The 13,036-nt window shown below is 31.6% G+C and overlaps 5 protein-coding genes across 6 annotated transcripts in view; 1 reads left to right on the forward strand and 4 right to left on the reverse strand.

Moving 5' to 3' along the window:
- Positions 1-1,387, reverse strand: part of LOC119607856 (putative uncharacterized protein DDB_G0282499) — a 5,649-nt gene extending 4,262 nt beyond the window's left edge. The window contains exons 1-3 of the mRNA XM_037961967.1: positions 997-1,387; positions 864-935; positions 1-805 (exon numbers count right to left, since the gene is read on the reverse strand). The exon at positions 1-805 is cut by the window's left edge and continues 96 nt beyond it. Coding sequence (XP_037817895.1) covers positions 1-805; positions 864-935; positions 997-1,326 — 1,207 coding nt within the window. The 5' untranslated portion in view covers positions 1,327-1,387. The remainder of the gene's footprint in view (positions 806-863; positions 936-996) is intronic.
- Positions 1,388-2,666: 1,279 nt separating this feature from the next.
- On the reverse strand, positions 2,667-5,038 carry LOC119607844. Of its 2 annotated transcripts, XM_037961953.1 has the most exons (9): positions 4,925-5,038; positions 4,724-4,866; positions 4,548-4,661; positions 3,885-4,102; positions 3,603-3,810; positions 3,426-3,542; positions 3,233-3,363; positions 2,914-3,173; positions 2,667-2,847 (listed from the first exon to the last, which is right to left on the reverse strand). In XM_037961953.1, exons 2-9 carry the CDS (start codon positions 4,817-4,819, stop codon positions 2,765-2,767), a joined length of 1,227 nt encoding a protein of 408 aa, XP_037817881.1. In that variant the 5' UTR covers positions 4,820-4,866; positions 4,925-5,038; the 3' UTR covers positions 2,667-2,764. The 2 variants fall into 2 exon arrangements, with proteins under 2 accessions (XP_037817881.1, XP_037817880.1); XM_037961952.1 differs by lacking the exon at positions 4,925-5,038 and having other exon boundaries at positions 4,724-4,903.
- A 5-nt stretch (positions 5,039-5,043) lies between these two features.
- LOC119607846 (protein Asterix) lies at positions 5,044-5,788 on the forward strand. Its single transcript, XM_037961956.1, has 3 exons — positions 5,044-5,330; positions 5,396-5,511; positions 5,574-5,788. Exons 1-3 carry the CDS (start codon positions 5,204-5,206, stop codon positions 5,667-5,669), a joined length of 339 nt encoding a protein of 112 aa, XP_037817884.1. The 5' UTR covers positions 5,044-5,203; the 3' UTR covers positions 5,670-5,788.
- A 367-nt stretch (positions 5,789-6,155) lies between these two features.
- LOC119607845 (ubiquitin thioesterase OTU1) lies at positions 6,156-8,254 on the reverse strand. Its single transcript, XM_037961955.1, has 2 exons — positions 7,093-8,254; positions 6,156-6,960 (listed from the first exon to the last, which is right to left on the reverse strand). The coding sequence occupies exons 1-2, from the start codon at positions 7,921-7,923 to the stop codon at positions 6,748-6,750; spliced, it is 1,044 nt and encodes a 347-aa protein (XP_037817883.1). The 5' UTR covers positions 7,924-8,254; the 3' UTR covers positions 6,156-6,747.
- Positions 8,255-8,572: 318 nt separating this feature from the next.
- On the reverse strand, positions 8,573-9,771 carry LOC119607847. Its single transcript, XM_037961957.1, has 2 exons — positions 9,607-9,771; positions 8,573-8,799 (listed from the first exon to the last, which is right to left on the reverse strand). The coding sequence occupies exons 1-2, from the start codon at positions 9,622-9,624 to the stop codon at positions 8,632-8,634; spliced, it is 186 nt and encodes a 61-aa protein (XP_037817885.1). The 5' UTR covers positions 9,625-9,771; the 3' UTR covers positions 8,573-8,631.
- Positions 9,772-13,036: the final 3,265 nt, after the last annotated feature.

Raw genomic sequence — 13,036 nt, forward strand, 5'->3', positions numbered from 1 at the left:
TAGAATTCATTTGCAGTTTAGTGAATTGATCGAAATTATCATCATCTTCAGAACTATCAGAAACTTCTGCATTATCTATACGTTTTTGAAAAATAACACAATCTTTATAATAATCACGTTCCGTTGAATTGTTATGAAATGACTGTTTAGCAATTTCATTGAAATTTCTTTGTTTATTAGATATTACAAAATTTGTATCTAAATTATCGTCTGAATTAAACTCAAAATCTTTTAAAATTTCTTGCAGACCAATTGGTACATCATTTATTACTTCATTATTTGCTTGAGGCCTTGGGACTTTTTCAGTTTGTTGGTCCATAATAAAATTTGGCTTATTATTACTTGGATATGTAATATTCATATCCGATGCATAACTTTGTGTTACAGCATTATTTTCATGATTGTTTACATTTAGTCGTTCCATTAGAAAATTTTGATTATTAACAACTTGTGTTATTTCCATATCTGAATCATTTAAATCCGATATATTCATACAACTAGTTGGTCTAGGAGTATTCACTTCGCTATTATTATAAAGTATAGATTTAGTTGGTGTACAAATATATTGTAAATCTTTTAACGAATTTTCATTTAAACCACGAACTTCTTCACATTCTATAGAATCACAACTTGAATTATTTTCATTATTTATAACAGTATTTTGTATCGCTTCAGATATTACTATTTCATCTTGTGTTAGATCAATTTGTAGATTTTCTACAAATTTACTTTGATTATTTTCATGAGTTGTTCTTAAGTTATTATTTGGGGGAGTATTATCACTAAATTGTGTTTCGAAAAGATGCTAGAAATGGATTAAATATTACTTTCTTATCATGGGTTAGTTTTGCCTTAGTACTTACCGGTGATATAATACTTTTGGTTTTTGCTAAAGGGCGTATGTTGGAGTCCACTGTAAAATGTTGAGGATTAATCTGTTAAGAAAATGGAATTGAATAGTTTTTAGAAAAATTCAATTAAACCTAAATTACTTACATTTTCTTTATTCTCTAGAACACAAGCATTTGTAAGTTTTCTTATTTTCTCTACACTTGATTCATTATCAGTTTGATCCAGTTTTTTCTTGCGACTTTTTGAGTTCGCGCTACTTTTAACATTCGAAGTTTGTGTTAACGTATTAGGATGTATTTTAAAATTACGATAGGATTGGCAGGGCTTGGCATAGGTGGTGTCAGTAACATCATAAATATTGGCTACTTGTTTTAGTACCTCTTTACAGTCTTGAGTTGTTAAAAGTGGTGGAAACTTCTTGGGAGTAACATTTTCAATTGTGGGATTTTCCATATTTTGCTTTATATTATCCATGTTATCGATTTTAGTCAAATCAACAGTGGGTGTTTACTTTACAGATTTGTTTGCAGCCTGATTTAGTTTGTTATGATTAAAAGGGAAATATGGTTAAAAATCGATAGATAGATAGATAGATAGATGATAGATAGAAGATAGTAGATAGATAGATAGATAGATAGATAGATAGATAGATAGATAGATAGATAGATAGATAGATAGATAGATCTAGCTAGATGATGATAGATCGCTCGACTTTCGATGATCGATCGCTAGCTCGCTCGATTCTGTAGCTCTGCTGTGCTAGCTGCTCGATGAAGCTAGCTCGCTCGCTAGCTCGCTCTGCTCGCTCGATCGCTCGCTAGTGCTCGCTCGCTCGCTCGCTCGTCGCTCGCTCGTATCGCTCGCTCGCTCGCTCGCTCGTCGTAGCTCGGTTCGCTCGCTGCTCGCTCGCTGCTGACTCTGCCTGCTCAGCTCGCTGCCTGCTCGCTCGCTCGCTCGCTCGACGTGCGCTGCTCGTCGCTCGCTCGCTCTCTCCTCTCGCTCGCTCGCTCGCTCGCGCTCGCTCGCTCGCTCGCTCGCTCGCTCGCTGCTTCGCTCGCTCGCTCCTCGCTCTCGCTCGCTCGTCGCTCGCTCTCTCGCTCGCTCGCTCGCTTCGCTCGCTCGCTCGCTCGCTCGGCTGCTCGCTCGGCTCGCTCGTCTCCCGCCTCGCTCGCTCGCTCGCTCGCTCGCTCGCTCGCTCGCTCGCTCGCTCGCTCGCTCGCTCGCTCGCTCGCTCGCTCGCTCGCTCGCTCGCTCGCTCGCTCGCTCGCTCGCTCGCTCGCTCGCTCGCTCGCTCGCTCGCTCGCTCGCTCGCTCGCTCGCTCGCTCGCTCGCTCGCTCGCTCGCTCCTCGCTCGCTCGCTCGCTCGCTCGCTCGCTCGCTCGCTCGCTCGCTCGCTCGCTCGCTCGCTCGCTCGCTCGCTCGCTCGCTCGCTCGCTCCTCGCTCGCTCGCTCGCTCGCTCGCTCGCTCGCTCGCTCGCTCGCTCGCTCGCTCGCGGCTCGCTCGCTCGCTCGCTCGCTCGCTCGCTCCTTCGCTCGCTGGCTCGCTCGCTCGCTCGCTCGCTCTCGCTCGATCGCTCGCTCGCTCGCTCGCTTCGCTCCTTCGCCTGCTCGCTCGCTCGCTCGCTCGCTCGCTCGCTCGCTCGCTCGTCCCTTTCTTCCTTTTCTTTCCCTTGGTTTTTCTCTTCTTCTCTTCTTTTTTTTCGTCCGTGTTTGCCGCTTCCCCTCGCTTCTTCCCTCCCTGCCCCAGCCTTTTTTTTCTAGGCGCAAATTTCTATAATAGGATGTTTTCCGCCATTTCCTCTCTCCTAGAAGTTTTGGGAGATTCCACTATATCCATATTCAAATTTTTAGATTGTATTGCTTTTTAAATAACATTTTACTTTTAGGCTTTGTCCCCTTTTCCGGAGTTGAATCAATATAACTTTTCATATTTTGTTTTCTTAGTTTTTGAAAATGAATTTGTAACACTTTCAAGACTTGATGATCTTTTATTATCTAAAGTATTGAAAAATCATATTTATACTATACAATTTAAACTTAAAAATAAAAATTTTCTTTTACCTTGTAAATTTGTGGACATATCATTTTTTAATAAATTGAAGATGTGTTGATCTTTCTCTTGATTTTTATTAGGTTTTACTTGGGAAGTTTCATTTAAAGAATTAAAGTATTCCATTACATAATTATTAGACTTTAAACGTTTAACCTCTTCTTGGGTTAGACTAAATTGTATTACATTATCTGTAACATTTGTTAGATGATTGGCGTGTTTGGAAAAGTCTCCTGGGGCTTTGTAATAAATCAATAAAATATTGTTTTGCCTATAATTAGTATGGAATATTTAGTTAATAATTCTAATTTTAAAGTAAGGTTTACTTACAGTTTCATTATTTGAATCTTTAAAATAACATTAATATCTTCAAATTTCGATTTAGGGTACAGTTTAAAACGCGCCTTAAAAGACAATGTTTTCGGGCTGTAGTTTATATCAATCCAAAACTTTTGAAGATTCTGAAAATATTTATTTAAAAAATAAGTCATTTTTAATATTTTATATTTGTTTTTTTACTCACCAAAGGTTTATAAAATGTATATTTATTGTCCATTAATACCGTTGTACAATAAAATGAATAAACCATAACATTTTTGGATAAATTCATATTATAATTATTTAGCAATTCGCGAGTAGTCTAAAATTTAATTGCAATATTAATTAAATTATATATGCAGACAATTTTAGTGAAACTTACATTTTCTATAACATGTGTTAATTGTGTCTCTTGAACAATAGTTTTTAATTTATCTTGAAATAAATTTAAATTTGTCCATTTAATACATTTTAACTCTTCATTTTGTCTAATTCCATCGAATTGTTTTAAAAGTATCGTTAGTATTTTTAAAGCTTTTGATTGTGTATTAAAATCTCCCGCCAGATCTATGGGATTCCATAAGCAACCTCTTTATATTTTATTAAAAAAAAAATATATGATAAATTTAATTTAAAAAATAAAATTTAAACATTTTATACTAACATGGTACCAATTTCGAATTTCGTTATTTCACTCAATACCTCGGCTTGTACATTTTCCAAAAGTTCTTCTAATATTTCCAATAAATCATAATGATAGTTTGGCATTTCTTTTGATTTATATTGTAAACATCCAATGATATATGTTATTATTGTGGGCACTGTATTTTCATAATGTTTCAATAGTTTTCTATTATTGGGATTAATCGTGGTGAGAACTTTCTAAAAAAAATTTAAAATTAAAATTTATTTTTTAGAAAATTAAGACAATACTTTAAAAATTTAGTTTAATCTTTAAAAAATTCTCTTTTTAATAAAAAAATGTACTATTTATAGAAAATTTTCAAAATTTTTCTCCTTTTTATAGAAAATTTAAAAAAATCTCTTTTTTTTTAAACAAAATTTCGAGAATATCTCTATTTCTTTAAATTATATGTTTGATCAACAATACGAACTTGTTTTATATTAATAATTATGTTTCATAATAATATTAACACATTTAACAAATTCTGCGACTATCTATGAAATAACTTATGCCCTTATACTAGGCTGCTACACTGGATTGGCCGGAGCCTAACTGCAATTTCTTAAATCTAGATTAGTCAGTTTGGAATAAACCAAACAACTAATAGTTGTACAAAAATTTTGCCATTAGTTAGGTACTTACCAAATATAAACGAAACCACCTGAGTGCCACATTGAAAATGTTAGCTTCTTTATGCTGCACTGTTACCATTAAAGAGCTTAATGCCTTTAACATTTTATTTATAAAGGTTTTATTCTAAAATAAACAAAAAGTAATTTATTATTTGTTTAAAAAGTTGTAAAATCCATCAAACTCACCATATTTTCTAAATTATTTTCCATATTAGTGACAGCATTTTCAAGGTCAGCGGCATTGCGCCATTTACCGTTATAGTTGTCTTTTATGAGAGACATATTTTCTTTGAAACGAAATACTTTTAAGCTAAAAAAATGAAATAGTTCTTAAAGTTTTATTAATTTTTGACGCACATTTGTTATTATTAATTATTTTTTAAATACTTGTGAAGTTATTTGCAGAGAAATTTTTAAGAATTATAATTTCCGTCCAATTTTTTTTCTTCAATCACTAAAAGGGGGCAAAACAGGGTTGCATTTTTGCTGGCCGTTTTTACACTATGAAAATAAAATGTCAAACGTCATTGTTGATATTTTTTTCTTTCTTTGACACTTTTAATTAACTTTTTTTATCTACTTTTTCACTAGACGACCTAATTTTTAAGTTGGAGCTGTAATTTTTTTTCGTTTTAATTATTAAAATAAATAAAACCATAGAAAAACATGAATTCCTCTGTTGATCCCAGACGTAAAGAAAAGGTAAATCGCTATAAGCCACCAGCAAATCAAGGACAAAATGGCAGTGGCACCAGTAATGAAGATTTAACACCTGACTACATGAACATTTTGGGTAAGTTTATCTTTTTTTCCTTCGTCATTAATTTTTAATTAATTATTTCCTTTATAATGACAAAGGTATGATCTTTTCGATGTGCGGTTTGATGATGAAATTGAAATGGTGTGCCTGGTTTGCTTTGTACTGTTCCTGCATTAGTTTTGCCAGTTCCCGTGTTAGCGATGATGCCAAACAGGTAATTCTTTCAAGATCTTTATACAGGAGACTTTTTTAAAATAAATATTTTCTTTGTTTTAGGTTCTATCATCTTTCATGTTGAGTGTTAGTGCTGTTGTCATGTCTTATTTACAAAATCCCGCTCCCATGACCCCTCCATGGGTAACTACTTCCTAAGACGTTTAAAGAGTTTTGGTTTAAATATACTTTGATTTTATAAATCTAGCTAAATTTTATTAAAAAATATAAATAAAAATTGTAATTTGTCTAATGGAATAAAAAAAATTCTTATAACAGGTATAAAAACCGTTTTTATCAATCGATTTTTAACATAACTTTTTAAAGAAACTTTTTACGAAATTCGCTATTTGAAGAAAATAATCCATTTAAAGAACATTTTTCAGAAATTCTACTTTTATAGCAAATTTTCTATAAATTTTTTTTTTATAGAAACATACAATAATTCAATTCAATGTTGAGAAATTTTTTGGAAATATCTCAGTTTATAGAAATGTAGCTTTTTATAGGAAATTTTCGAAAATTTCTTTTCTTTATAAAATTTTTCGAAAACTTATCGTAAATGTCTCTTCTAAAAATTACTTTTCTTTATAGAAAATTTTCTAAATTTCTCTTTTTCCAATTCCCATTTTAAAAATTTCTTAATTTTCCCCTCTAATCAATTTATTTGTCTCTAATTTTCAGTTTTTGTTAAAATAGTGTTATTTAATTAATAATTTAGCAATATTATATGAAATTCATGTTTGTTGTTTTAATGTACGAGTTTAATAAATTAACAAATAAATTTCGTAAATAAAAATATCAAAAATACAATAAATAATTTCTAAATTGAGAACAAACATTATTAATTAGTCTTTCCACAAGAAAATGAAAATAGAAAACTAAATCAATTTTTTACCAGATAAATGATCATAAAAATGTTTTAAAGTAATTAATGAGGTTTTAGATGGCATTTTGTTTGTTTGAAATGGATTTAAAAACTACTACAACGACTATTTCAAATGTTATGCAAGCATTAGCATATCAAAGTTCAGAACAGACAATGAGAATTGTTTTTACTTTAATTAAATCTTATTTTTTTTATCTTTCTTCGAGCTGCTGCTGTGTTTGTTTATATATTTTTCTTTAGAGTGATGTTTCAGAGTATGGAATTGGCTGGCAAGACCCATTGTGTTATTAAATAATAGATAAATACGCAAAAGGCAAACATATAAAGCGATCCCAGTATTAATAGATATTAAATTTCTCCAAAATTTGTATGTCCAGTAGCTTTAGCATGTTGAGTGGCCTGCAGTTGGCCGACAAGCATGACGTCACACTGTAAACAACGCAAAGAAAATTTATCGACATTGGTAAATTGACGCGATGATTTGGCTTCTTTGGCCAATTGTTCAGCCTGCTGATAGACGCCCATTTCTTCGACGGGGAAAATAGTTGCCGGTGCGCCACCCTAAAAAGGAAAACAAAAAATTATTGAAATGTTTAAAAAAAGAAATTTTGTTAAAAAACTGAATTTTTGCGAAAATTTTTTATAAAAAGTAAATCTTTTAGAACAGTCTAGATATTTTACTTATATACTTACACCATCGGTTTCCATATATAAGGGATCATAATGAATGCCATCGAATAGTAAAAACACCCTTAAACCATAATTCTTATCTTCACCAAAACGATTGATAATGGCATTTTGTATATCGACAACATCAATTTCAATGCCATAGTAACTAGAAAGTATCGCTACTTCAATGGCACCACCCCATGAGTCCGGCTTTTGTATCCAGGAGCAATATTCTGCATTTGATTTACCCAATACGGCATCATTATATTCTTGAGGATTAGCCGCCACCTCTTGGGCAATGATATGACGCATCATTTCACTGCCCTCATTGTCAACTTTGCCATTGAGTACAAAACGCACACTGGTAAATAAGCAGGAATTATCGGCAGGTACAACTTTTTTCAAGAGTATGCCATTAAAATTGCCACTCGAACCGGGTAACGACAAGTCTACATCAGGTATTTCATTAGTATTAGAATTGGTACCGGTGGTGGCAGCTGCTACTACTTCTCGTAATTGCTGTTCTTCTTCCTCGGCCTGCAAACGTCTGGCTAAAGCTTCATCATCCTCTAAAGTGGCAGCTACAGCTACAACTTCCGATTCAGGTTTTTCTTCAACAATCAAAGTCTCCCCGCTAGATATGCCGCAGCCTTCAAGAGTACGCTGCTGGCTATTGTGCGCCAAATCCAGAGGTCTGGGTGGAAAACCCATTAGTATGTGCAGTTGAGGCTCTTTTATTTGTGTTACTGCCGCCACACGCTGCTTGAGATCAGCTACTGTTGTTTTATTTGATAAATCCTTAACAATGAATTGACCATTTTTCGATTTTAACTTTACACTAAATGTACCCGTCATTTTTTCCTTTTTTTCTCAATCTGTTTTTTTCTTCTTTTTGTAATTACGTTTTTCTTTATATATTTTTTATTGGCTTTGCTATGTTTCCTCAGTTCTTTGAACTTTTCTTTGTAAATTTTGGTTTTTAGGCTAGAAAATATATGTAACTTTCTAGTGATTAATTAACAATTATTCTATTTTTGGTAATTAATTGGCTAATTTTCTTTTCCTTTTTTGTGGAATTTATATTTTGTGTGGCTTTCCTTATGACCTTTTTTTATCTCATTCCAAAAAAATAAAATCGTCTTTTTTATGGCTGTCAAGGTGACAATGCAGAAACCTGTGTCCACTAAAATTATCATAAACGGCGTTTAATACTAAAAATTTTAGCGGCGGCTTATAATTATTTATATGACGGCTATGCTTTTAAAGGTTGTTGTGCAGTTATGACATTGAAATTTACGTTAAATTTGAGTTTTTTTGTATTATTGTTAATAATAATAATTTAAATTATGTTTTAATGTCATATCTCTTGAAATAATGTATTTGCCTTTAGCTAAACATATTGTTTTTTATATTTTTTATTATATTTATTTAACTAAATTTAGTATTATAAAAGATTTTTTGTTTTAACTTAAAACTATTGAACATTTTTAGTATTATTTCTTTGTTTTTAATAAAGTATAGCACATAACTAACAAGGTATTAACTAGATTTTGTTGAAATTATTTAACCGAGGAACAAGAGTTTTTTCAACAATTTCAATTTCAACAAGAATGATTGATCATCAGAGGGATTAACAGTTTCGGAGGCAGCTCCTTCAATGCCCTGGGGAATGGCTTCTTCAACGGGTACAGCGCTGACGGTAGCAATGATAGCTACGCAAACAATGAGAGCCTGTAAGTGGAAATCAATTTAGAAATTATTGTTTATAAATAAAATTATAAATAATTAAAAATAAATTGAAAAGAACTTTGTGGAGTGATTTATTAAATATTTTTGGAAATCGTACGAAATCTCAGAAACAATTGGAGATAACATGATGAAATTTAATGTAGTCGAAGCTAAGGTCTTGATCAGCTTTGAATGCGAATCTAGCCTCAGAGTTTATCCATCACAACCGTATTTTCGCTTTATAAATTTTGAAAAACTTTAAGTTAAGATATCTCAAAGAAGAAAGGAGATGTATCATTTTATAGTCGAGAGGTTGAAATTTCAGACAACATAGCAGATTTTTTAAATAAAGGTGTCTTCGCTTTGTTAGAACGTCTTCAAAATGGGGTTTTTCAATGCTTATGACACGATTAAATTCTGAGTCTTTAAATTTCGACTTTTTTCAAATTTTTTTTTGGCTTGTGTAATTCTGCACATTTTATTATTCGTTGGAAAATATGTAACTATTTTTGTTCTCATAAAACCATTTTCAAAATTTTGACTTGCTGCAGCGATTTAAACAAAAACAAAAATTTTTTTTAATTAATAAAACAATTCTTTTCTTCACTTTCAAATCTTCATTCAGCACCGATTTTTTTATTTTAATGTTTATTTTTGTAAAATTCACTTAAATTCCTTTAGAACTTCGAAATTCCTTGGTAATCCTTAAACTCCATTAAATGTTCTTTTCACAAAATTTTCACAAACTTTTAAAATTTCTTTAAAAATTTGTTAAACTTTTAATCCATATTTTTTTTTTTTGTTACGTACCAAGATTAAGAATTTCATTTTGAATTAGGTTAGAATTAGTTAATTTTCACTTAAACCGTTTAGATCGTTTGTCTAAATTTAACTGACATTGATTATGAGATAGTTAGACTATTTATAGCAACCGTTAAGTTTTATTTTTCAAAAATATCTATATTTTTAAGCTTGTGAGCTAAATAGTGTTGACAAAAATCTCTAGAGTAGTGGATCACACATTTACACTTACCCGAGCACACTCACATCTACATACAATTAAAATTCAAAACCCCGGCCTAAATACTACATACATACATAGGCGACATAACACTCATGAATACTTATGTTTTGACTCTATGTATGTATTTCAAAAACGATTTATACTACATACGAGATTCTTCTTTTTTAGGTATTTGTTTGCTGATGAGTACAAATAAATTTCACGGATTCGTTCATTCGTTCGTACTCGATCATTTAATAATGTAAGCTTTTGTTTTTGCATATACACGCATATATGTATGTTAAAAGATTTTTAATAAAATTTATTCAAAATACCTAACAAACAAATAAGTACACAAGTAATTATTTACCACACAATATTTAAAACAATAATATAAAGATAAATTACCTCAAAGATACTTGAGTTACTCAAAGTTATTCATATTTTTTTACGGCAAATAGTAATCACATTAACATAATTTGTCATCTGTTGCTGCTATAATTGTCAACATTTATGTTTAAGTATTAGATTTATTTATCATTTTTAGCCGCTAAATATGCATGATTTATTGCATTTTAAACTTTTGTTTTTATTTCAACTACACCCCAAAAAAGTTTTTGTTTGATGTACTTCCCTTGAAAATCGGTATGTGCCAAGATTTTTATACGATAAATCTTTTTGAGTTTTAAATTTTTTACGAAATGCACGTATTTTTTAAAGAAATGTTTGTATTTTTTATATTTCGCCCTTTATTTGTGATTGATCTTGAGTCTGGAAAGAGTATTATGTGATCGCACCATTATTTCGCTTAACTTATTAAAAGTTCATTCATGTTGAGTTAATGGAGAAATCAAATTTTTACACAAATTTTAAAAAAGTTATATTTTATTTTATAGGGGACTAGCTATACCCAGTGTGCTTTGCTACCCTAAAAGCAATATAAATAAAAAATCTTCTTAATAATTTTGAAGATTCTAACTGTAATGTTTTCCAGAGATACATTTTTTTCCGAACGTTAATTAAGATTTTAATGTAATCGATGACAAATTAAAAAAAAAATCTAATATTTTCCCAGATATACGAAATTTTGTATTTAATTCATATAGGGGGTGCCAAAACCCCATTGAAAGTCCGCCCGTTATTCTCTAAATGTTCACATTAATGTCAAAGATATTCATATAGAATTTGAAGATTCTAGCTCTAATAGTTTCTCAGATGTACGAATTTTTCTATTTAATTCATATGGGAACTCACAGCCCCCCGGTGAAAGTCCGCCCTTTTTTTCTCCAAAATGTTCATATGTATAATAAAGTTCTTCTTGCCATATTTGAAGAATCTTGTTTTATAAGTTTCCCAGATAAGCAAAATTTTGTATTTACTTCATATGTGAGGTGCCAAGCCCCCCATTGAAAGTCCGCCCGTTATTCTCTGAATGTTCACATGAATGTCAAAGTTCTTCAATTAAAATTTGAAGATTCTAGCTCTAATAGTTTCTCAGATATAATAATTTTCCTATTTAATTTATATGGGGGCTCCAAGCCCCCCATGACGAAAGTCCGCTCTTTTTTCTCCAAAATGTTCAGATGAATATTTAAGTTCTTAGTGCAAAATTTGAAGAATTTAGTTCTATAAGTTTCCCAGATAAACCAATTTTTGTATTTTATTAATATGGGAAGTGCTGCTCCCCTCATGGGTAGTCCGCCAATTTATTTCCCAAAATGTTTACATGAATGTTAAAGTTACTCGTGCAAATTTTTAATATTCTAACTATAATAGTTTCCAAGATAAATGAATTTTTGTATTTAATTTATATGGGAGGTGCCACGCTCCCTAATGCTAATCCGCCCACTTTTTGTCTTAAATAATTATATTGATACTAAAGTTGCTCCGACAAAATTTGAAGACTATAACTATTATATTATCTCATATATACTAATTTAATATTTTCTTAATATGGGCGTGGCACGTCGCCCACATGAAATTTCAACATAATAAGTAGCCTATAGTTCCTTCCAGACATACAGGAAGAAACTGTGAAAATTTCAGGAAAATCGGTCCAGCCGTTTAGCAGTCTATAAAGCACAAACAAACAAACAAACATACATACAAACACACTTTCATTTTTATATATATAGATGGTTCACAAGAGAACTAACCCGTATTTCTAACATTTGACTAATTTTGACTACCCTATTGGCTAATCTATGGATTAGTCTACGGACTAGTCTATAGATTAGTCAGTTTACTAGTCTATTGAATAATATATGAACGAGTCAGTTGACTAGTCTGTGGACTAGTTTGCAAATCTATGGTCTAGTTTATTGACTAGCCTATAGACTAGTTAATTGACTAGTCTATCGGTTAATGTATGAACTAGTCTATTGTCTAGTATGTTGATTGTCTATTGAATAATCTCTGGACTACTCATTTGATTACTATATTTGATAATCTATCGACTAGTCTATGGGCTAGTAAATTGACTAAATATTAGTATATGTATATGGACTAGTCTATTGGACAATCGATGGACTGGTCTATGGACTAGTTTATTGGAAAATTTAAGGACTAGTCAGTTGACTAGTATATTGGATAATCTATAAACTAGTACATTGACTAGTTAAATAATATATGGATTAGTTTATTATATAATCTATGGAGTAGTCCATGGAGTGGTATATTGAGTAGTCAATTGATTAATATATGGACTAGTTTATGGAGTAGTTTATTCACTAGTCAGTTGACTAGTCTTTTGACAAGTATATTGACTAGTTTATAGTCAAGTCTATAGTCTAGTCTATTGTGTAGTATTTTGACTAGTCTATAGACTGTTTCAAAATTAAATCATCCTTTAAATTCTGGAGAATAATACCTCCCCTGCAAAAACTTTCCTTACCATGTAAGGTGTTAAAATGGTAAAATTTATTTAAACAATAGCATTTTAAGTCATTATTTTAACACGGTTATGTCATTGGAGGCAACTACTTACCACAGACGGTTACAAGTAATTAGAAAAAATAGTCGCTGTAAATAGCATGAACAAAGTAGGATTCTATAGTTGAAACGAAAAGTCGACTTTTCGACTTTTTGCATTTAGTTAAAAGTCGACTTTTCGACTTTTTCCATTTTATGAAAAGTCGATTTTTCGACTTTTCGACCTTTTTCATTTATTTAAAAGTCGACTTTTAGACTTTTCGACTTTTAGTATTTTATAAATGGTCGACTTTTCGACTTTTTCCG

Source organism: Lucilia sericata, unplaced genomic scaffold (genome assembly GCF_015586225.1).
Source record: "Lucilia sericata isolate MDLA Ls3-8-SP2 unplaced genomic scaffold, ASM1558622v1 Contig000755F_arrow, whole genome shotgun sequence".
Lineage (NCBI taxonomy): Eukaryota > Metazoa > Arthropoda > Insecta > Diptera > Calliphoridae > Lucilia > Lucilia sericata.